General features: G+C 51.9%; 9 protein-coding genes across 9 annotated transcripts; 6 read left to right on the forward strand and 3 right to left on the reverse strand.

Annotated features, from left to right (window-relative positions):
- Positions 1–24: 24 nt before the first annotated feature.
- HO133_008284 (uncharacterized protein) lies at positions 25–1,395 on the forward strand (the record flags this gene model as incomplete). Its single annotated transcript, XM_037299151.1, has 4 exons — positions 25–358; positions 409–917; positions 974–1,256; positions 1,316–1,395. 4 exons carry the CDS (start codon positions 25–27, stop codon positions 1,393–1,395), a joined length of 1,206 nt encoding a protein of 401 aa, XP_037155152.1.
- A 598-nt stretch (positions 1,396–1,993) lies between these two features.
- HO133_008285 (uncharacterized protein) lies at positions 1,994–2,903 on the forward strand (the record flags this gene model as incomplete). Its single annotated transcript, XM_037299152.1, has 5 exons — positions 1,994–2,004; positions 2,079–2,133; positions 2,217–2,322; positions 2,399–2,707; positions 2,824–2,903. The coding sequence occupies 5 exons, from the start codon at positions 1,994–1,996 to the stop codon at positions 2,901–2,903; spliced, it is 561 nt and encodes a 186-aa protein (XP_037155153.1).
- A 609-nt stretch (positions 2,904–3,512) lies between these two features.
- On the reverse strand, positions 3,513–5,175 carry HO133_008286 (uncharacterized protein; the record flags this gene model as incomplete). Its single annotated transcript, XM_037299153.1, has 4 exons — positions 3,513–3,763; positions 3,813–4,871; positions 4,925–5,008; positions 5,058–5,175. The coding sequence occupies 4 exons, from the start codon at positions 5,173–5,175 to the stop codon at positions 3,513–3,515; spliced, it is 1,512 nt and encodes a 503-aa protein (XP_037155154.1).
- Positions 5,176–6,110: 935 nt separating this feature from the next.
- HO133_008287 (uncharacterized protein) lies at positions 6,111–7,487 on the forward strand (the record flags this gene model as incomplete). Its single annotated transcript, XM_037299154.1, has 1 exon — positions 6,111–7,487. One exon carries the CDS (start codon positions 6,111–6,113, stop codon positions 7,485–7,487), a length of 1,377 nt encoding a protein of 458 aa, XP_037155155.1.
- Positions 7,488–8,498: 1,011 nt separating this feature from the next.
- Positions 8,499–11,945, reverse strand: HO133_008288 (uncharacterized protein; the record flags this gene model as incomplete). Its single annotated transcript, XM_037299155.1, has 2 exons — positions 8,499–10,079; positions 10,479–11,945. The coding sequence occupies 2 exons, from the start codon at positions 11,943–11,945 to the stop codon at positions 8,499–8,501; spliced, it is 3,048 nt and encodes a 1,015-aa protein (XP_037155156.1).
- A 584-nt stretch (positions 11,946–12,529) lies between these two features.
- HO133_008289 (uncharacterized protein) lies at positions 12,530–14,743 on the reverse strand (the record flags this gene model as incomplete). The annotated part of the gene is made up of 3 exons (XM_037299156.1): positions 12,530–12,697; positions 12,750–14,488; positions 14,539–14,743. The coding sequence occupies 3 exons, from the start codon at positions 14,741–14,743 to the stop codon at positions 12,530–12,532; spliced, it is 2,112 nt and encodes a 703-aa protein (XP_037155157.1).
- A 355-nt stretch (positions 14,744–15,098) lies between these two features.
- Positions 15,099–15,990, forward strand: HO133_008290 (uncharacterized protein; the record flags this gene model as incomplete). The annotated part of the gene is made up of 5 exons (XM_037299157.1): positions 15,099–15,168; positions 15,221–15,240; positions 15,299–15,325; positions 15,402–15,593; positions 15,643–15,990. 5 exons carry the CDS (start codon positions 15,099–15,101, stop codon positions 15,988–15,990), a joined length of 657 nt encoding a protein of 218 aa, XP_037155158.1.
- A 643-nt stretch (positions 15,991–16,633) lies between these two features.
- On the forward strand, positions 16,634–17,585 carry HO133_008291 (uncharacterized protein; the record flags this gene model as incomplete). The annotated part of the gene is made up of 6 exons (XM_037299158.1): positions 16,634–16,652; positions 16,758–16,861; positions 16,961–17,000; positions 17,054–17,119; positions 17,194–17,493; positions 17,545–17,585. 6 exons carry the CDS (start codon positions 16,634–16,636, stop codon positions 17,583–17,585), a joined length of 570 nt encoding a protein of 189 aa, XP_037155159.1.
- Positions 17,586–18,057: 472 nt separating this feature from the next.
- On the forward strand, positions 18,058–20,376 carry HO133_008292 (uncharacterized protein; the record flags this gene model as incomplete). Its single annotated transcript, XM_037299159.1, has 5 exons — positions 18,058–18,079; positions 18,134–18,167; positions 18,222–18,286; positions 18,338–18,594; positions 18,670–20,376. 5 exons carry the CDS (start codon positions 18,058–18,060, stop codon positions 20,374–20,376), a joined length of 2,085 nt encoding a protein of 694 aa, XP_037155160.1.
- Between the last annotated feature and the right edge of the window lie 117 nt (positions 20,377–20,493).

Here is a 20,493-nt window from a genome sequence, read left to right on the forward strand (position 1 = left end):
CGCTGAGGGAGTAGATTCGCTGCAATGACTTTCAACCTGCAGGTGCTGACCGGTGATCCTCAACAGCAATACGGTGGTTACAGCAATGGAGGCGGAGGCGGCTACGGCCAAGCCAATCCCTACGAGCAGACAGGAAACCGATACGAGCAGCAAGAAGGTCGCTACGACCAAGAGTCCAGTAACCCATACGCCCAACAAGCAAGCAACCCCTACGCTTCACAACCCGCTGCGCCACAACAAGCCTATGGAGGGCGACAGCAACAGGGAGGCTACGATACTCGATACGGTCAAGCTCAGACAACGAATGGCGGCAGCTCTACCTACCCAGCCGGTGCGGGTGCGACCGGCGGCGGCTACGGTAAGGTCAATGCTGAGGACAGTGTTGGGACGAGAATTAATGGTCACTAGTTGGAGGAAATGATGTCGAGATGACACCCATGAATGGGCAAGCCGGTGCATACGGAGCGCAACCCAGCCGAGATCCCAATGCGATCTTGAACGAATGCCGAGACATCGACCGGGGCATTGACTCCATCCAACGGAATCTCGAACGCCTTCGCTTCCTCCAGCAGCGAGCCATCGATGACCCAGACGCGAGTCAAGGTACTCAGACCAATCGCGAGCTCGACTCGCTAAGCTCCGACACGATGACACTGTACCGCAGCTTCGCAGCTCGTATCAAGACGATCAAGTCACAAAAGGAGTCTGGAGACCCAAGGAACAAGCCGCAAGTTGGGTTGGTGGACCGCAAGTTGAAGAGTGCCATCAATGAGTATCAAATGGTGGAAAAAGACTTCCGGCACAAATTATCCGCCCAAATGGAACGGCAGTACCGTATCGTCAGACCAGATGCCAGCGATCAGGAGGTTCAAGAGGCTATCCAGGATACCTCGAATAACCAGGTGTTCAGCCAAGCTGTATGCTATTCTATTCTATTGTATCAACTCCAACACTCCGCTAATCCCCTTCTCAGCTACTGTCTCAAAACCGACGCGGTCAATCACAATCAGCACTGCGCGCCGTTCAAGGCAGACACGAGGCCATTCAAAAGATTGAGCGGCAGATGATGGAGCTCGCCCAGCTCTTCCAGGACATGGAAGCCGCAGTCATTACGCAAGAGCCCGCTATACAGAACACAGAAGAGAAGACGGAGAATACGGTGGTCAATCTGGACCAAGGAAATAAACACCTCGATGGAGCTGTCGTCAAGGCAAGATCTGCGAGGAGAAAGAAGTGGATCTGCTTCTGGATTGTTGGTGAGTCTATCTTCGCTGTACCTCCAATTGCTCTCAGGGTTAATTCTAACGCTTCCCAGTGCTCATCGTCATTATCATTGGGGTCGCTGTTGGTGTTGGGGTTGGAGTGACGGTTGGCGGAACCAAAAAGAACACTTGATTGCCATGTCTTTCGGTTGCACGCATTTTCCCAAAAAAATCACATGGCACACCCAACTTCTCCTTTTCATCAGCTGTCATTGGCCTGCGAGCCTCATCGGATTCTTGCGCTGGACCATTGCAGCACCATAAAGGCGTTTCAGACTGCCGGAAGGACGTCTTGGATGGCTGCTTCGTTACTCTTTGATCTTGCGCCTTCACTTCTAGAAAGCCGCGGGCGCTGCTATTATTAATAGCCTACTTTAGATATGTAGGATAGGCGAATGTGGTAATAGAACGTATCAACACATTATACCATGCCTTTGCGATTGGACGGCTGGTTTTGTATCTCTCGATAAACAATGATAATGCATCGAATCTCAGGGTCTTCAACGATTGGACCCTGAATCTTGTTTCTGAGAAGCGGCCCACGCCGATTGGCGCGCTGTCAGATCGCTTAGCGTCCTACCATCCGTGTCTATTCGGTCGAATCCTGAGTTCCATCCTGACCCTGTTTCCGACTCTCAACCTCAGCATATCTTCCTGTACATACATATCCCCCCCCATTAACAGCTTCGCCCACACTGTACGAGTAACCCGTACACAACCAGCCTTCAACAATGTTACGATGGTACCACTCCCCTTTCCCTTCGTCCCCCCAACCTTACGACAAAGACACAATCACTAAATGTCTCGGAATCGCAGGTACCAAACCAAGCTCGCCCGCCGGCCCCTACTCACACAGAGCATCACCACAGCCGTCAGTTGCCCCGATCCTGTCCAATCATATCATGTATCGCCACAGCTTCTGCATTTACTAACCGGAAGACGTACGGCGAGCAGGTACTCTTCGCAACGGGCGATGTGATGGCGCAGCAAGCGGTTGAGCGCGTCGGGCCCTCCAAGCACAACCTCGCCCGCACAGGACGAATGGCCCTATACGGCGGCGGTACATCCCCCCCCCTTCCCCCTTTTTCCCCCCATCCACCCCCCAGCAAACTGACAACCGGCCCGAAACCAAACAGCCGTCTTCGGCCCCGCCGCCACGACCTGGTTCTCCTTCCTCGCGCGCCGGATCAATTTCCCCACGGCGCCGAACCTGACCATCGGCGCGCGCGTGCTGACGGACCAGACGGTGTTCGCGTCGACGAACCTGTTCTGCTTCCTGTCGTCGATGGCCGTGATGGAGGGGACGGACCCGGGCGAGAAGCTGCGGGGGACGTACTGGGAGGCGTTGAAGAAGAACTGGATGGTGTGGCCGGCGGTGCAGGCGGTGAACTTCCGGTTCGTGCCGCTGGAGCACCGCGTCTTGGTGGTGAATGTGGTTAGTTTGGGTGAGTGGGGGCGTTCAATCTGTCAATCAATCGGTCAATCGATCGTTCATCCCCTCGGTGGAATGAAAGGGAATAGGGAAGGGAAGACAAGTGCTAACGCGTGCGTGTCTCTACAGGCTGGAACTGCTACCTCAGCTACGTGAACAGCCAGGGCGGGAAGGAGAAGATAGGAGACGTGCTCGACAAGGAGGAATGAACGAATGAATGAATGAATAAATGACTGCGGCGGTGGTGTAAGCTAGATACCCCTTTTTTGTAATTCTGATCCCTAGAAGCTCGTGTGCTGTATCTTCCTTCTTGCTCACGATGGCGTCGAAACCGTCGCATAGATGCCAGAATTTCCAGCCCCAGTTTTCTTACATATGATCATTCAGGCTCAAACAGAAAAGAAAAGAAAAGGAGAAATCTAAGAGCAGTCCTTGCAGACACGTTCATTTTGGGCAAAGAGCGTGGATGTCTATGTGAACTTGAAACGTCGAGAGGCACGAGAGGGATGAGCATGCCGGTTGTCATGTTCCCGAGTTTAAGATCCGTCAGGTTTGGCACGAACTTCCAAGATGGAGCCAATGGCTACCTGTGGTGGTTTAGGGCTACGAAGCTGGTGATTTGAGCAGCAGGGCATGGTAGAACCGGGGGTTGCCATTGCTTCAAGAACCCCCTAGGAAAGAGTAGCTCAGACCCAGGGGTGAGGAGCTACTGTCATGCATGATGTTATTGAAGCCAGCTTCTGAAGCTATTTATCCACCATCTATTCTATCGCATTATCATCAGTCATATCGGTCCCTGACTCTCACATCGTCATCCCTCATTCCTGCACGTTAGCCGTTGTTGCTTCCTGACCCTCGACTCCCCACCGTGTCTTCTCGTCACCAGCAGCCCATTTTCTCTCCACATAGCCTAGAGTCTCCTTGACCTTGTTTACGGTATCTGAATCACCGGTGTTCTTTCCAACATTGTCGCTGATTTTGATCGCAGGACGGCCGGATGCAGAGGAGATCTTGATGACGATATTGAGAGGTGCGGACTTTGTGCCGGTGGAAAGGTGATTAAAGTCATCTGCGACGGGTCAGCTGGGTCAATGTTTATCCGGACTCTAGATACTCACTTGTCAAGAAAGTCCCAATGCCAAAAGTAGGAATAAAGCCAGCCTCTTCTGCGGCCTGCATGTACTCAAGACACAGCTCGATGTTCAAGGAATCCGAGAACACTATGGTCTTCTTGTCCGTGATACCTTCACTATCATAGAAATCCCGCATCATCTTGACGAACTCCAGAGGATTCCCAGAGTCTTGGCGGACACCTGTGAAAGTCTGAGCGTACGAGCGTGGTGGGTCCACGTTCGTCACATGAAGATGTGGAGGCTGGTCCCCAGAAGGCTTGGTGTCGACCACGGTGTGAGTAGCAGAAATTGCCGGAAGCGGCGCTGACGGCAATTGAGTGTCAACAGTATCGACTTCCGCTTCGGCTACTGTTGGTAAAGACTTTTTGAAAGCTTTGAGAAAGGTAGGCGTGCCGAAGGTGTCCGTCAGTGCTATGCCCAAAACACCTTCGCCGAAGCAGCCGACCCAGTATCTCAAGGCAGTCTCATTGGCGTGTTCGTAATCATCGGTTATGGATGCTATGCCCATGAACCACTCGTGGGCGACAGTGCCAACTGGAGGGACACCGTATCTCATAGCGAAATGAACATTGCTCGTCCCACTCAACTTGCCCTTCCATCCTCGCTCTGAGGCAGTATTGGCCGCCCTCGTCAATCCTTGCATTACCAGGTCGTGAGTGTGGTAATCTCTTCTTCGTCGTGTGCCAAATTCGGAAAACATGCAGCCATTTTCCATCAGCTTGATGCCCTTGGTGTACGCTCTGTGTTCTTGCCCCGTATGACTCCAGTCTCTGTCGCAGAAGCGGAAGTATGCCTCGCTTGTGAGAGCAAGCAGCGGAATCTCATAGAGTATTGTGTGCAACCATAAGCCCCCAATGTCAAAATGTATGTCTCCCAGGTCATGTGCGCTGCCAGTATCTTTGAGAGGTTTGAACAAGACTTTGACTTGTTCAGAAGGCTGTAAGCGGAAGGTAGTGAGGAAGCGTAGGTAGGAGTCGTTGAAGTAGGTGCAAGTACCCTTCAGGTACTGAAGCTCCTCTGGAGAGAGTGCGATGTTTCCTAGTTCTATCATCCAACATCAGCATAGAACATGCAGCCGATTGACCGTATTGACGTACTCTTGACCTGTTCCTCGATCCAATGATAGGCTTCCCTGTTCAGTCGCATGTCCGAAGTCCTATTCGTGAAGGCGTATGTGACCCCTGCTCCATATCAGCGGAAGCTTCGACTACCAAAATGCTAGGCACTCACGAACGTCAGGAAGGTACTTGAGAATGGCGCATTGCATTGTCAGCTTGTAGAGATCGGTATCTAGTAGAGAGAAGATCCCCTCCGGGAGCTCAGTGAGCCCCGCATGGTTGGAGCCCATAGTCTCTGCTCTTGAGCTCAAGTAGCAATAGAAGCTCCAAGCAAAGGACTGTAGGGTATTTGCAGCGAAGTAACATTCAAAGAGGAGGATGACGATTTTTGGTATGGAGTATGAAGGGCAATTGAAGAAAGCACCAAAATAAGAAACGAGAGAGAAAGTCTTGAATGACGACGCCAGGCCAAGCGCCAGCGGAACCCAAGGGAGTGTTATGCGCTAAGATAAGATAGTAGTACTGAACTAGTCCGTTCTTGAACATTTATCACCACCTCTCCACCTTCTCTCGATCTTGCTCTTGCGGTCTATTTGCGTGGATGCGGTTTTTTTGGCAAGAACTTATATCCCTACTTCTACACCCATCCGACGGTACTGCATATGCGATATATTGAACAAGTATTATATGCAATGAGTGACGTCTCTTTCGAGCTGACCTTTGATTCAAGAGCATTAGGCCGTAGTGAAAAGGAAAATCTCTCGTTTTTGGTAGACCTCGACTCGTGGTAGGCTGGCTGTCAAATCAGAATTCTGTTAAACTCAATTGCAAGCGTTTTTGGGATTGGGTGACCATGGGTTTTACCGTTCCAAGAGCATGTTATCCAGGGATACTTCACCAGACGCTCGGCCTTGACCATGGACCAACCTTTTTCAAGCTTTCCAAAACCATGCTTCAATTCCATATCCATCTCATTTTTGCGCTTGAAATGTCTGCACTGCAAATTCTGCATTGCCCTCAAATCAACTCTCTCGTAAGACGTGGCAATTGCCTACTCCGGTTACGAAGGCCGTTGATTGCAAGAAAATTTCGACTGCGCTGCTTGCCTCAACTATATATATTGTCCGTCCATTCCTCTCTCTCTGTCTCTCGTGTCTTTCTCTCATCACAATCTTCCCACATCTAGTCTCCAGCCTCAGACCTCTCGATCCTACACGAGATCATTATGAAGCTTTCAATCTTCCCTCCAGTTGTGGCCGTTCTCATTACAGGATGCTTCGCCCTTCCTGCTCTTCTACCAACTTCAACCCATGTCTCAGCCTCACAGGATCCCTCGCCTCCAAGGCCTTTTCCAGCTGGCCGCATCGTGGAAGTAAATGATCCTTCACCACCGCGACCCTTTCCCAAGTACGCTTTGGAAGGGGGAAGCCCACTCGAGGAGAGGGACCCATCAGCTCTGTCACGCTTCCCAACGGACGGAGAGAATGAGGCTCACGACCCCTCTCCTCCCCGACCCTTCCCAGCTGGTCGCATCGTCGAAGTGAAGTACCCCTCACCACCACTGGAGGAAAGGGACCCTTCAGCACCACACAAGCTGGTGGAAATATACACGGCAGCCAGTGATCCATCACCTCCAAGACCCTTTCCCAAATACCCACTGGACGGAGGAAACCCACTGGAGGAGAGGGATCCACTCTCGCGCTTCCCAACTGGTGAAGAAAAGGAAGCCGCCGACCCCTCACCACCCAGACCATTCCCCGCTGGTCGTGTCATAGAAGTGAAGGAACCTTCACCAAGCGACACAATCGGACCCCGCTCCCCATCACCTCTCCTCCGCACCGCTGAAGGCTCGGCAGCCGAAGCCAACGACCCCTCCCCACCCCGACCCTTCCCAGCCGGTCGCGTCGTAGAGGTGAAAGACCCTTCACCAAGCGACGCAGTCGAACCTCGCTCCCCATCACCTCTCCTCCGCAAAACCTCAGGCTCCGGAGCCGAAGCCGAAGCCAACGACCCCTCCCCACCACGACCCTTCCCCGCCGGCCACCCCGTGGACATCGACCCACGAGGCGAAGACCCCCAGCTCCCTCCCCACCGTGGCCACGGCGGTTACTTCCCACCGTCGAACCCACCCGTCTCCGACCCCACCGCCCCAGCCATGGAAGCCGACCGTGCCAACGCCGATCTCGACCCGGACTGCGCACGCGGCAAATGCCCCCTCAACAGGCCCGACTGCTGTCGCCCTCACGCCCAGCACGGACCCCCAAACATCCTCTCGCGCATCCCCCGTCCCGCCTCACCCACACCCACACCCCGCGACCAAGGCCACCCGATCCCCCCACACCACCTCCCCTGCACGGCGACCATCACCTCGTTCCGCCACTTCCGCCCCCTGAACGGACCCGGCGCCGCATCGACCGCCTACGGCGCCACCGTCACGCTGCCCCACGAGCTGGACTGCGGGGCGTGCCGCGCGCTGACGGTGACGACGGTGCACATCGGCAACGGGCCGGCCGTCCGGACGTCCGGGCCCGCGCCCACGGTGACGGTGTCGGCGACGACGACGGAGTACGTGCCGGTGTGCAGCCCGTTTGTTCTTTTGTGAGGGGTGTTGGTTTCGTTCCTTCGTTCGTCGGGTCAGGGTTTGAGATTTGGGATTGGGGTGCGCTGTTTCATTGGGAGAGTTTTCTGGGTGGGCATGTGCCTAGGCGGAGGCTTTGGTGGTCAAGTGTCACGGTGCGTGGCTCATGGGCCGGGTAGGCTCTAGGGCTTCTGGGCGCGTGGATTCATTCAGAGAGGGGCTCGATAGACCGATACTTGCATTCTTTTGAATGTTGTGGTCATGTCGAGTGCGACTTTTATTTACATTCTTTCTTTTGTTTCTTTCTTTTCGTATTCGAATGGACAGACAGACTTGTATAGTAGTAGGTACGAACATTAATATGTCTGTCCCACCGAAGAGAAACGGACAATGGATGCCAACGAGACATTCCCCTTTTCTTTCTTCCAACGTTTCCAAACCTTCATCACTGTTCCTTCATCAATATCCATAATCTCGCGGTAGTAATGTTCGTCATACGCATCCTCTCCGAGTCCATCACAGTATCTGTCATATTTTCTGACAGCCATCCAACCCTTGCCTCATCAAACTAATTATAGCCCATCTGCCATCCGCAACGCTCTCACCACCTGCTCAAAGAACACCTTCGCGACAATCGGAGGCACGGCGTTCCCAATCTGTCTTCTCTCCCCTCGAAGGAACCGGTGTTCGAGTGGGAAACCCTGCAGGCACGCCAACTCTCGTACCGTGAAACACCGCGTCCCCGATGGATGATAGTTAACGCTGCCGCTGCATGTAATCGTATTCCTAAGCGGCAGGTTACCAGAGTAGCGAGGTTTCTTCAACTTGGTCATTAGATGAGGGCTATGGTTTGCGAAGTCGTGTGGGATACGACCGATCGCGTCGTACACCGTTGTGAACTTGGAGCGATGGGGGAAGCGATCGCAGTCTTCTGCTCTGCAGTGTGTAGGCTCAGGGAAGGCTGGGAGCGTTTCGCCGGGGCTAAGAAATCACGCAGTCAGTAATTGGATTCTGGAATTGTGTGAATGCTGGAAATTACCAGGATGCGAAGAGGATTAGCCTCCTCCTAGGCTGTGGTAAGCCAAAGTCCAGAAGATTGAAGACTTTCCACCGGACGCTGAAGCCAAGCTTGCTGAACATTTGAATCATGGTGTTGAACCATTCAACGTTGACCAGAGTGCGAGTTAGGCCAAAGGTCTCTTCTAATGTCACGATTCGTGGCCGTGTCTTCTTGAGCAACTCCTCGGTGGCCAGGAACGTTGCCTCATTCCCTTCATCATTCGGTCCCGGCCGAGTGTGTGCAGGTGAGAACGTCTGGCATGGGGGGGATAGATGGAGGATATCGACCTTGTACTCTTCGTTGATGGCGGTGGCAAAGTCGCTTGCTGCGATGCCGTCACAGCGAGCATGAGGAAAGTTTGCATGGTAGGCAGCGATGGCATGAGGGTCGTGATCGAAGCCCCATTCAACGCGGAGCCCTGCACCATAGGCTCCTCGTGAAGCTCCGCCACCACCACAGAATCCATCTCCGAAAGTGTATCGTCGTCGTCGTTCTCGATTCTCGGGTATGTCAGTCGAACGGTTTGGAGTGTGAAATCCCAAGGGATCGATGAAGAAACATCTCATCCGCTCCGTACCATCAAAAGCTTCTTCTGTGTCAAGCCATCTTGCGCAATCTCCTCCCTTGGTTGTAAGCCCTCGATAATCGTCTCTCAACTGACACTGCGAAATAGCGCATCCTTCATCTGACTCAACGTCGGTCATCCTTCTCAAGAATCCCTCATTCTTGTTGATCTTCACATAGTTCCACCGACAGACTAGTCGACAGTGGTCATTCATGTACTCTTTGCTCAAGCTGAGGCTCTCCGGATCAGTTTCGCGAAAGCTTAGAGCGGGGAACTGCTGATTGGTTTTGATGAGTTCGCGAATTTTGACCACGGCAGCAAGGTTGATGGTTTCGATACTCTGTTCAGCAATGTCTCGGGAATCGTTTGGATCATAATTTGCCATCATGGTGACTTCGTTCTTCCTAAACTCAAGGACCCCCTCCAAGGACTTATTCCTTTGGAACCGAAAGCCTTTTAAGAGGACCTCACCTGTTCTGCAATCTTCTAACAGGGCTCTGATCCTAAGAAAAGCTCCATCCGCCATCTCAACGGTCTTGCCGGGCTTCAAGGTCTGTCCGTTGTAGCTAAGTGTCTGTAGTACTCTATGATTGTCCAGGAAGCTCTCGATCGTAATCGCACCGGACCTGCGATTTTGTTTGATCGAAGTAATGCGGCGGAAGTTGCCGTCTTGTCTCTGAATCGTTCTGCCGACCTCGAAAGTACGGCCGTTCTGCGTATACGTCTGTAACTCCCGGAATCTCGCAGCCTGAATTCTGGCTTGACGTCGATTTCGACGAGCCTCGGATACTGGCGGTACGACTCGTTCAACAATCTCGTCACCAAGGAGTGTGTCATCGCTGTCGTTGCCGCTGTCGTCCTCTAAGTTGATAGGGTTGGGGTTTCGGCGGACAAAGCCTGCAGGCAAAGGGTCTACTTCGTCCATGTCCACATCCATATCTGAAGCGAAATTTTCCGGCGGTGAGTTGGTGTCCTCTGTGTCCACCCACGTCTAAGTCAACAGATAGTTTGATGATAAATTAAGGTACGTCGATATAAAGTAGTAATGGTGGTGAGGATAGATGTGTGTGAAGACAATTTGACAGAAAGATGCCGAAGGATGTCGAATAGTAGATGCTTCGATCAAGAAGTGAGGTTTGGAACGATGAGGGCGGAAGTCAGATCTGGGCGATTGTATGAGCATTCCTCACTTCACTTCATGTTACTTTAGATTCAACTAGTAGATCCAGATGGAGTCTGATCCATCCGGAAATCCACCTTCCATCGTTCCACTCTATCATTTGGATTGACGCGATGGTTGCCTCTGCTTTGACTGCTTGTCGTTATTGTAAATCCAAGATTTTTTCCCTTCAATCGGCTGGAGAAAGCCATCGACATGGACTCCCCCTACCATTACACCCTCAAACCTGTTGCTGGAGCCTTCTCCTGCTCGGCAAGTGTTACTCTGCCTACTCTCACCAGAGACAATGGGAGAAGCATCTGGTAGATACAAGTGCTCTTCGTGAACCTCCTTACCCTCCTGAAGAGTTCTGAACTTGATACCTTCCCCAAAAAGCGTGGCACATCGGGCAGTAGCACTGCCCACCAGGTTCTGGTGCCAACCAGTCATAGAAGCAACGCCCAGCACATCGCTCCAATCTCGAAGACCTAGACGCCCCTTACGGTCACGAAAATTCTGACTCCGCGATCTGCGCGAAGAAGACCTGGTGGGTAGAACTTTGCCTTTCGAGCCAGATTTCTTTCTGCTAGGACGGTAATGGTCGGAGTCGGAGTCGGAGCCAGGATGGTTTGGCGTGTCATGACTTGCTCCTGCGTCTTCATCAGGTTTTGATGCTTCCCGCTTCCTTTTCGGAGGCCTGCCTCTCGATGTTGACCGCTCGCTTGTTTGGCTCTGAGACTCAATGTCAGAGTCCTCAACAAGTAGATAGGTACTCCTAGCATGATGCAGTCCCATGAGTAGATCATCCAGCTTGGTCATCATGTGCTGTACTGTCGCCTGTAGTATCTCGCTTGCTTGTTGGTCATCAGCCATGACGACGGGCTTCTGGTCGGGGATCTCATGGTCTTCTTTGGCACTGAATTTCCCGTTGGAATCCCTTCCCCGGCCTTGATACTGAAGTCCTTGAGATGTAGTAATCGTCGCCGATTGTGGCTCACCCTCCCACAGCCGATCATGAAACCGTCCTTTAGCTTTCCTTAAGACTTGAGCAACGAGCATTTCCTGTAGATGCTGACCTGGTCTCTTTGGTTTAATGTGGTGCAGCTCGGAAGGAACAGCGTCTTCTTCCCAGCGCCTTTCGTCATGCTCTCTCGGAACAATACCAGGCGGTAAAGGCCAAGCAGTCCAAACGTTGGGTGGGATCCATTTTGACCCTTCACTGGCTTCCCTCAAATCTTCTGAGGTTCGAACTCGCCGGCCTAGATCCCGAGTGCGACTCCTCTGTCGAAGCTTGAAAGAGTTGTACAGATGGATGCTAAGATCCTTTGCTTGCAGTTGATCAAGACTGGCTGCTAGGTCCCTCTCCGGAGCAGTCCCATTCCGCCAAGTCGAGGACGGTCCACGGAATTTGTTTGCGCGGGACGGCAGAGATGTGGAGTCCTGAGAACCCTCGTCCAAGAAGTCCTGACGCTCGTCTTCTGCAACAGGTTGGTAGGCTCCAGAACCGTCCCCAACGCTAAAACCTCTTTGGGACGATTGCTGTATGTCAGGCTTGTGATCGGATGGCGCATCAGACAGGTAGTCGCTTGCCAAGTCAATTTCTTCATTCTCCGCGGAGAGTTGGTCAGCCGCTTGCTGAGCTGATTGGAGTGGCGGAGAGGAAGGAAGTTGCGCATCGTCCTCTTCAGTAGACGACATTGTGTATCTGAGAGAAGCTTCGGGGGCTCTAATACGAGAACATAGCTCGCATCGCGTAGCCTGTCTGCGCAGTGATCACATTGATGCTGCGGGGAAGACTTGTCACTTTAGCGGACGCGTGCAACTAACTGGATCGTTGACGACTATTGTAACGACATCTAGGACCTGATTTCTCCAGGGAATTACTACGTTTCAACAGGTGTTGTTCGTCTGCAATTATTATTGGAAACCGTGTCTGGTCCTTGGCGTACAGGAACTACTCGTTCAAAAGTCTACGAAATGAATGAATCTGCTGTCCCAGGAAAGTGCAATACCATGGGCCTCCACCCCCAAACTGTGTATGAGTATGTGTGCAGGAGGCTCCCTCTACACACCAAACCCTCCAAGCAACCTGGCAACCATACCGGTCCTATGGCTTTGCTGGCTGATATCACAAAATTGAAGCAAAGACTGCCCAGTCGGGGAGCTTAACCTCTTTTCGACGGAGCGCACATTGAGATCAATGTAAAGCGCAGTCAGAAAAGGTGGTAGCTTAGAGGGAATTAATTAGGTACAACACACTATGAGAATTTTCAGACGCTGCATTATTGTATCCTCTTCTTGCCCTCTTCGAGATGACCCAATCGGACGTTACTTGCACCACGCTCACGAGGCACAAAGCTCCCTATCACTTTGTCTTTCATAACGCTACCCATAGTCTCTTGATAGCCTTCTTGAGCCCAACGAGGGGTGTTGAGCTTTGGCCAATTGACCTGAAAAGATACGGGGTCAGTAGGCTCCGGCTTGGGGGCTTCGGCTACTTACGTATAGCATGCCATGGGACCAAATGAAATGCCCACACCAGCCACCAATGACCATCCACAACAAAGCGAACACACGCAAAGGCCAAACAGTCGTTTCTGGTTGGGTTCTTGTCAGGGAAGTAACCATGACCAGGAAGAAGCTAGCAGCGAACAGATATGGTATGGCTTGAATCAAGATTGGTCTTCGATCCCTGAAGACAAGGTTGGTATCAGTGATGGACGTCGAAGGCAGATATGCGCCTAGAAACAGATCAAATGCATCCTGACGTGGCCCGTCTCCGAAGTTGTTTTTGACATAGCGAGTGATGGAGTTGTTCATATCTTGAGCCATCCCAGCCCTTGTCCTCTCGCCAGTGCGCGTGAAGTCTGTCTTAAGAGCTCCAGTCCCGGAGTATGATTTTGACACGACATCAGCATTGTCTGCCCAAATGTTTCGGAATAAGTCCTGGAACGACTTGTCGTCATCAGCAGACTCCCCTGGCTTCAGAGCACCAACGTCAGTCAGTTGCCGCGTCAAAGTCCAGCGACCGAGCATTGTTTGAACGACGTTCGTCCGGTCTAAGCAATCCATGCAGTTCGTTCGAACCACCGCTGTTTGCCGATTTCGTACCTCCAGACGGCCCTGTGCATCCGCCGGCATGTCCACACCGCGAAAATACTGGCCCTCACTGAGACCCTGCTTTAACTGATCAAGCAGTAACTGGGCGCGATGCCACTTCAGTCCCTTGGTCTCGTTGTGAAAATCGAAGTAAACATAATGAAGTCGGTCGTACTTCTGATTCTTCTGGCTAGCCTCCACGACATGTATCTTCTCCTCCGTAACGTAGTCTGCCTGCGTTGCTTCATCTGGCGAGGAGACCAGAATTCGTACCATCTGCTCGTAGGCTTTCTTGACTCGATCTTCACGACCTTTTTGGTTGACGAGGTTGACAAGGTAGTTGTCACCATACAAGCTTATTTGCTCGTTAAAGTGGTGCCGTGCAGCCTCCACAGCTGTCTCTACCCCGCGTATTTGAAGATTCGGGACGTATTTCAACGAATTCACCTCTGCCCAGTAGACCGGTACGCTTCCCCTTGTTTGGACATAAGACATGACTTGTGTGTCATAACCTCCACTTCCTCCCACTTTGCCGTTCTGCATACCTTCACCACCAGCGAAGCCTCCTAGATCTCCTGTCTCGTCGTTCAGGATCACAATCTGCTCCGTCTCATTGAAGTTCGCAACATGCCCTTGATCATCAATGCCACGAGTAAGATAGCGAGTCCCGGCTCTGTACCTGGATCTTCTTGTGATTAGTGTAAACGTCAACGGAGTTGCCTTGACGCGGGTTTGTGTGATTCTCAGCATTCCGAACATGACAGGAAGGATGAAGGGGTCGGCTCCAGCCTGCTGGCCTCCACGGAGTCCAGAACCACTTCCTGCACCATTCGAGAAGTCTATGAGGTCTGACTGAATAAACTTGTTCCAGAAGAAGCGGTCGTCTGCTCTCTTCCATATTGGCTGTGAGGGATTTGATTGGGCTTGACGTTGAAAGCTGTTGGTGATGTCGAAGGAGTATGAGAAATACATGGGTCCTGTCTTCAGCAGAGTTTTAAGTAGGCTGAGGTAGGTGTCTTCATCTGGATCATGGAGTGCGCGCTCGCGCAGTGGAAGGAATTCCGTGGAGATGACTTTGTAGACCATGTGCCCTTTCAGGCGACCCATTGGCTGTGCTTTTGTGATTACTATTATGTACTTGTCTGCGGTTCTATCAGCACCGTCTTTTGCCTTAGAAGCAAGACCGATTCACCTAATCTCAGCTTGATCATGCCGAGTATGCCCGCAATACTCGACACCCTTTTGGCGCCCAACAGCGCACCATCATTGAGTCGTAAATCTCCAGAGGGGCGTTCGACTACCAGCGTCTGGGCCGAAGGAGAGGAAGGAGACGTGAAGGCGTAATGTGAGGAAGAGGCATGGACGTTAATGTCTCTGAAAGGAATTAGGCTACGCATTGTGGAAGTCGGTCGTCCGTGAAGCGGAAGTGTTTCGGAGTAAAGAGAAGAAGCTACTTCTCAAAAAGCTGAGAAGGAGGCTTGATCGCTATTGTGTATCATCGTGGACGTATTCGGTGCGGTGGTTGCGAGGGTGAAGCTGCCGCGCAGAGTCGCAGAGTTGCAGGTCTTGGCAGAATCAGCCCTACAGACCTCGTCATTTGATGGTCACGCTAAGGCACCACCCGTTCTTGCCTTTCGAAGGCCTCCATTGTCTCCATTTTCGAGCTTCCTAAGACTTTAAGACGTCCCTTCAGCCGCATTTAGAACTGTAATATTTGATACTATCTAAGACCTACCACAAAGTCCCGGCAACATGTCATCCCGGGTCTCCACTGGCGCCCGGCCAGGAGCTCGGTTTGCCCAATTCAAGCTTGTTTTGCTTGGTCCGTACATCCAGCCACTTGCTGCTCCATTCAAAGACTGACCATGATGTAGGAGAGTCTGCAGTAGGAAAGGTTGCTACTTCATTTTGAGCCACATCTAGCACACAGAAAGCTGACGCTTGTCCATTAGAGTTCTCTTGTCCTGAGATTTGTCAAGGTCAGTTAACCAACAGCTGGTTCTTCTGCCGCCACAACGAAATCGAGGTGCGGAATGATTGCTGATTCGTCTCAAGGATCAATTCGATGACTACAGAGAATCTACTATCGGAGCTGCCTTCCTCACACAGACCATCTCCCTCGACGACGCCACGACTGTCAAGTTCGAAATATGGGATACGGCAGGCCAAGAGAGATACAAGTCGCTTGCACCGATGTACTATAGGAACGCAAACTGTGCAGTCGTGGTTTACGATATCACACAAGCTGTATATGCCCTGCGCGAAGTCCGCCCAAGCCCTGCTAATAGGAAGGTAGTCGTCCCTGGATAAGGCAAAGTCATGGGTAAAAGAGCTCCAAAGGCAGGCAAATGAGAACATCATTATCGCTCTAGCAGGGAACAAATCAGACCTTGTTGCTGAACACCCAGACAAGCGTGCTATCACAACAGCAGACGCCGAAGCATACGCACGGGAGGCTGGGCTGCTGTTTTTTGAGACATCAGCAAAGACGGCGGAGAATGTGCGAGAGCTGTTCACGGCCATTGCACGAAAGTTGCCTCTTGAACAAGCTGGAAATCGCGGTATGAGGGCGAATCCACGACAAGGGGTTGATCTGAGACCCGAGGCGCCTGGGACACAAGGTGGTGGAGCTTGCAATTGTTAGACGACTGTTGTGACGCTGCAATACGATCGATAAGTCACAGTAGAATGATGCGGAGGTTCAGTGGACTCGTCTTCAGGCGAGACGGTCTCGGATCGAGTGGAGGAGAAGTGCGAGCTTCGTTGAGATGATTGCTGAATCTTGAGCGAGTCCTTGGAGTCGGCGTTTCTGGCATGCTCTGCTCTCATGGCGTCTGTCGTAGGCGCATATTGATGTCGTCGGTGCCGCATGGACCCTCTGTACCAACTAGAATCTTGACAGAACTTGTGCATCAAGGACAAGCACAGTATGCAAATTTCACCGACACAGTTACTGCCTCTCCGCATTGTCTCTTATCTATTCAGCGAATGTTGTTTTCTGAAATATGATAGGGTTTTGTTTCAAGTGTGGCCACATTCTGAATCATTTGTATCTGGCTCGTGGATCTGTATTTGCGAATATGGAGCTATGGAGCGCCGTAGATTAGCTCACCCGAAGCCCAAAGGTTTGCCTCCGAAAGCTGCAACGCCAACGACAACTTTTGCGTTCGGAAATCACACGACACAAACATTACCATCCATACTCAGCTCTGCCACTTGTGAATTCTGGCGCCCATACCGTCCTGCATTCTTTGTATATGCCTGAGCTTCTCTCATGATCTTTCAGCATGTTCATCGTTAACTGGTGTAAGCTGCCACCTAGCTTTTTTTTACTGCAACTGGATGGCCTGCTCCCCCTCTCTCTTCTGCCTACCTGCGATACAAGAGCTGACTCTTTGTTTGCTGCGGTAGTCTGGGACGTTCTCGCCTCTCTGGGACTCCTCAATAAGCATGCCAAACTCCTCTTTCTCGGCCTAGATAACGCGGGTAAGACCACGTTGCTACATATGTTAAAGGTACGTCCTTCCGTATGGCTCTCATTCGCTGTCGGGCCGATCAGCACGAGCTCGACAGGAGTGGACAAGCTTGAATTCTCTCGCTGACAGTAAACGTAGAATGACCGAGTCGCCATCCTACAACCTACTCTACATCCCAGTATGCTCCATTACGCCTACTATTGGCTCCCTACCGCATACTGACCCCTTCAGCCTCCGAAGAGCTCGCAATAGGCAATTGCCGATTCACAACCTTCGATCTCGGTGGCCATCAACAAGGTGCGTTTTGCGTCGCTGATGCCACTTTGACTGATGGCACTGGGGTCACGAACTGAACACTTCTCTTTTTCTAGCCCGTCGTTTGTGGAAAGATTACTTCCCCGAAGTCTCCGGGATCGTGTTCCTCGTCGACGCAAAAGATCACGAACGCTTCGCGGAGTCGAAAGCCGAGCTCGATGCCCTCCTTGCAATGGAAGAGCTGAGCAAGGTCCCATTCTGTATCCTTGGGAATAAAATTGATCACCCAGATGCTATCAGCGAGGAGGACCTTAGGCATCAGCTGGGCATGTGGCAGACGACAGGAAAGGGTAAGGTGCCGTTGGAGGGTGTGAGGCCGATTGAGGTCTTCATGTGCAGTGTTGTTATGCGGCAAGGTGAGTGTACAAGACAAAGGACGAGCGGAGATAAAGCTGACTCTTTATCAGGGTATTACGAAGCTTTCCGTTGGCTGTCCAACTACGTCTAAGCTAAATGTCCTCTGCAACAACAGTCAAAGATAGACGAGGGGTGTTAAAGCCAAGCGATACCCAAAGACTGCAAGATAAATGGATCCATTTTTGATTCGTTGAAGTATTCATGCAAGAATCCTCCAGCGAAAACCCGTAGCGAATGTACAATTCAATTTCACCACTGTCTAATCACCACAGTATAGAACTTTAAGACACTTTTTTCCCAGCTTCAAGAGCGTCGGCCCTCTTTAGCCCCCTCCAAAGGCATCAAGATCAACAACGTATGCCACCTATGGTACTGAGGTGCCGCAATAAAGACCCGAGATCTTGAAATATTGGCGCTAGTACTCGTAGGATTGACCGACTTTCCGGTATCCGATGTAAAGCCGGAGCTGGGGCAACTTTTCGCGCGCACGGAATTTCTCGACATCAGCTTTCAACTTTCTACTCTCGGAATTTGACATAGTTTGTCATATCAGTGCTTACACCATGGGAAGAATAAAGAAGAAAGGTAAGATTGCTCACATTGGCTGAGTGACTTGACTTTCGTTGACAAGGCTCGCAGGAACGGCTGGTCAAGCCAAGAATTTCATTACCAGGTGTGTGCATGTTTGATAGCTTCTCTCCGAGATGTAGTAGCTGACTTTCGCCAGGACTCAGGCAGTGCGTAAGCTTCAAGTATCGCTACCAGACTTCCGACGCCTATGCATCTACAAGGGTGTGCAATCGTCAAATATCTGTATCAAAGGCATACCTGACAAATGTGCAGGCATATATCCTCGAGAACCTAGAAGCAAGAAGAAGGCTTCCAAATCTTCCACTCCCTCTACCACCTTCTACTATACGCGAGACATTCAGTACCTCCTACATGAGCCTCTCCTCGCCAAGTTCAGAGACCATAAAGCGCTGGCAAAGAAGATCTCACGGCATCTAGGTCGAGGCGAGGTTGGAGATGCTGCACGTTTGGAAAAGAAAGGAGCGACGAAGCTCTCGCTTGATCATATCATCAAGGACAGATACCCGACGGTAAGCTTTCCAAATGGAGCACGGAATCTTAGACTCCGGCTGGTGGAATGTCGCTAATCGTACCTGGTATTTCAGTTTGTCGACGCTCTCCGCGACCTCGACGATGCATTGTCCCTGCTGTTCCTCTTCGCCAACTTGCCATCCACGTCCACTGTCCCACCTAAAACCATAGCTCTTTGTCAAAGATTATGCCTCGAGTTCGAACACTACTTGATCACAACAAACTCGCTGCGGAAATCATTCCTTTCTATCAAAGGCATTTACTACCAAGCCACGATACAGGGCCAAGATATACTATGGCTGGTGCCATATAAATTCGTACAGCGAGTGACCGGGGATGTGGATTTCAGAATAATGGGTACGTTTGTGGAATTCTACACGACTCTGCTCGGCTTTGTCAACTTCCGATTGTACACGACTATTGGTCTTATCTATCCTCCAAGGTTCAATGCGAAGAGTTATGAGCAAGGAGGCGAGTTGGATGCAATTGTTCTAGAGGGAAGGGGCATTGAAGAGCCCAAACAGATCGAGTCGTTTAAGGGACATGTCAATGGTGAAGTGGACGGAGGGACGGTGCCAACAAAAACGAATGAAGAAATCCAAAAGCAGATTGCTACCATCAAGGAGGGTCCAAACGCAGAGCTGGACGTTTTAGAAGGCCAAGACCAATACCAGGCTTTAGACCAGGAAATGAACGACGCTATTGATACCTTCGAGACCACTGGAGACGACGCAGATGTGCTCCCACAGCCCCAAGCCGGCGGCAATGAAGCTGGCTCACTCTTCGCACCATTCACATTCTTCCTGTCTCGAGAGACACCTCGGCAGCCACTCGAATTCATTCTTCGTGCTTTTGGTTGTAAGCGAATAGGTTGGGATGCCATTCTGGGCGATGGCGCCTTCACGACCAACGAAGCCGATCCAACCATCACGCATCAAATAGTCGACCGTCCGCCCATGGCAAGCCTTCCCGAAGAGCTGCAAGTCTCCGAGAGTCCTTCAGATCCACCGCCCACAACCGTCGTGAGGCCTGGGTACCGAGTACCCGGCCGAACATTAGTTCAGCCTCAGTGGGTATGGGACTGCATCAACCAACTCAAGCTTCTGCGACCTGATCTGTACGCACCGGGAGCGACCCTACCTCCACACCTTAGTCCATGGGTCAAGCCGACAAAGGGCGCCTACGACCCGAGCGCGCCTTTAGCGGAGCAGGAACGCGAAGGCGAAGCAGAGGAAGCTGAAGGCTTCTCCGACGACGAAGACGAAGAAGCGCAGGAGGAGGAGGTGGAGAAATCCGACGACGCTGCCGCAGACGGCGTAGCACTCGCCCCCTCGGCATCGACACCAGCAACAGCCGATCTCCAAGACGACCACGGCATGACCATCGCCGGCAGCGAGTCCGAATCCGAGCCCGCCTCCGAAGCCGACTCCTTCGCAGGTTTCGACTCCGCCCCAGAATCCGACACCGACCCGACCCTCACGCAGCACCAACGCGAACTCGAAGCCGAAGCCGCTGGCCTCAACTTCTCCGAAACGCTGACCAAAGCCAACGGGCAGCCCGTAAAGGGGATCTTGAAAGGCAGTGGTAAAGGAGACGAGGCGCGGAAGAAGGCGGCGAAGAGACGGAGGGAGGAGGAAGAGGAGTTGGAGAGGAGGAAGATGATGATGGGGCGGAAGAAGCGGAAGGTGTTGGACAAGATGTTGTATTCGAACCGGCAGAAGGAGGGGGAGGCGGAGGCGTTGAGGGCGAAGAGGAGGAAAATTGAGGCTAGGAGGGGTTAGGGCAGGGGAGAGATTGGCTCCACTGAGTGCTGTGAACAATGCATTTGACAGCGTGAGCTAAGCCGGATATCTTTGTTGCGAAAAAAGTAGAATTCTTTTGCATGTTGAGTGCAAAAT

The sequence above is a fragment of the Letharia lupina genome, assembly GCF_014066315.1.
Source record: "Letharia lupina isolate WasteWater1 chromosome Unknown contig_5, whole genome shotgun sequence".
Classification (NCBI taxonomy): domain Eukaryota; kingdom Fungi; phylum Ascomycota; class Lecanoromycetes; order Lecanorales; family Parmeliaceae; genus Letharia; species Letharia lupina.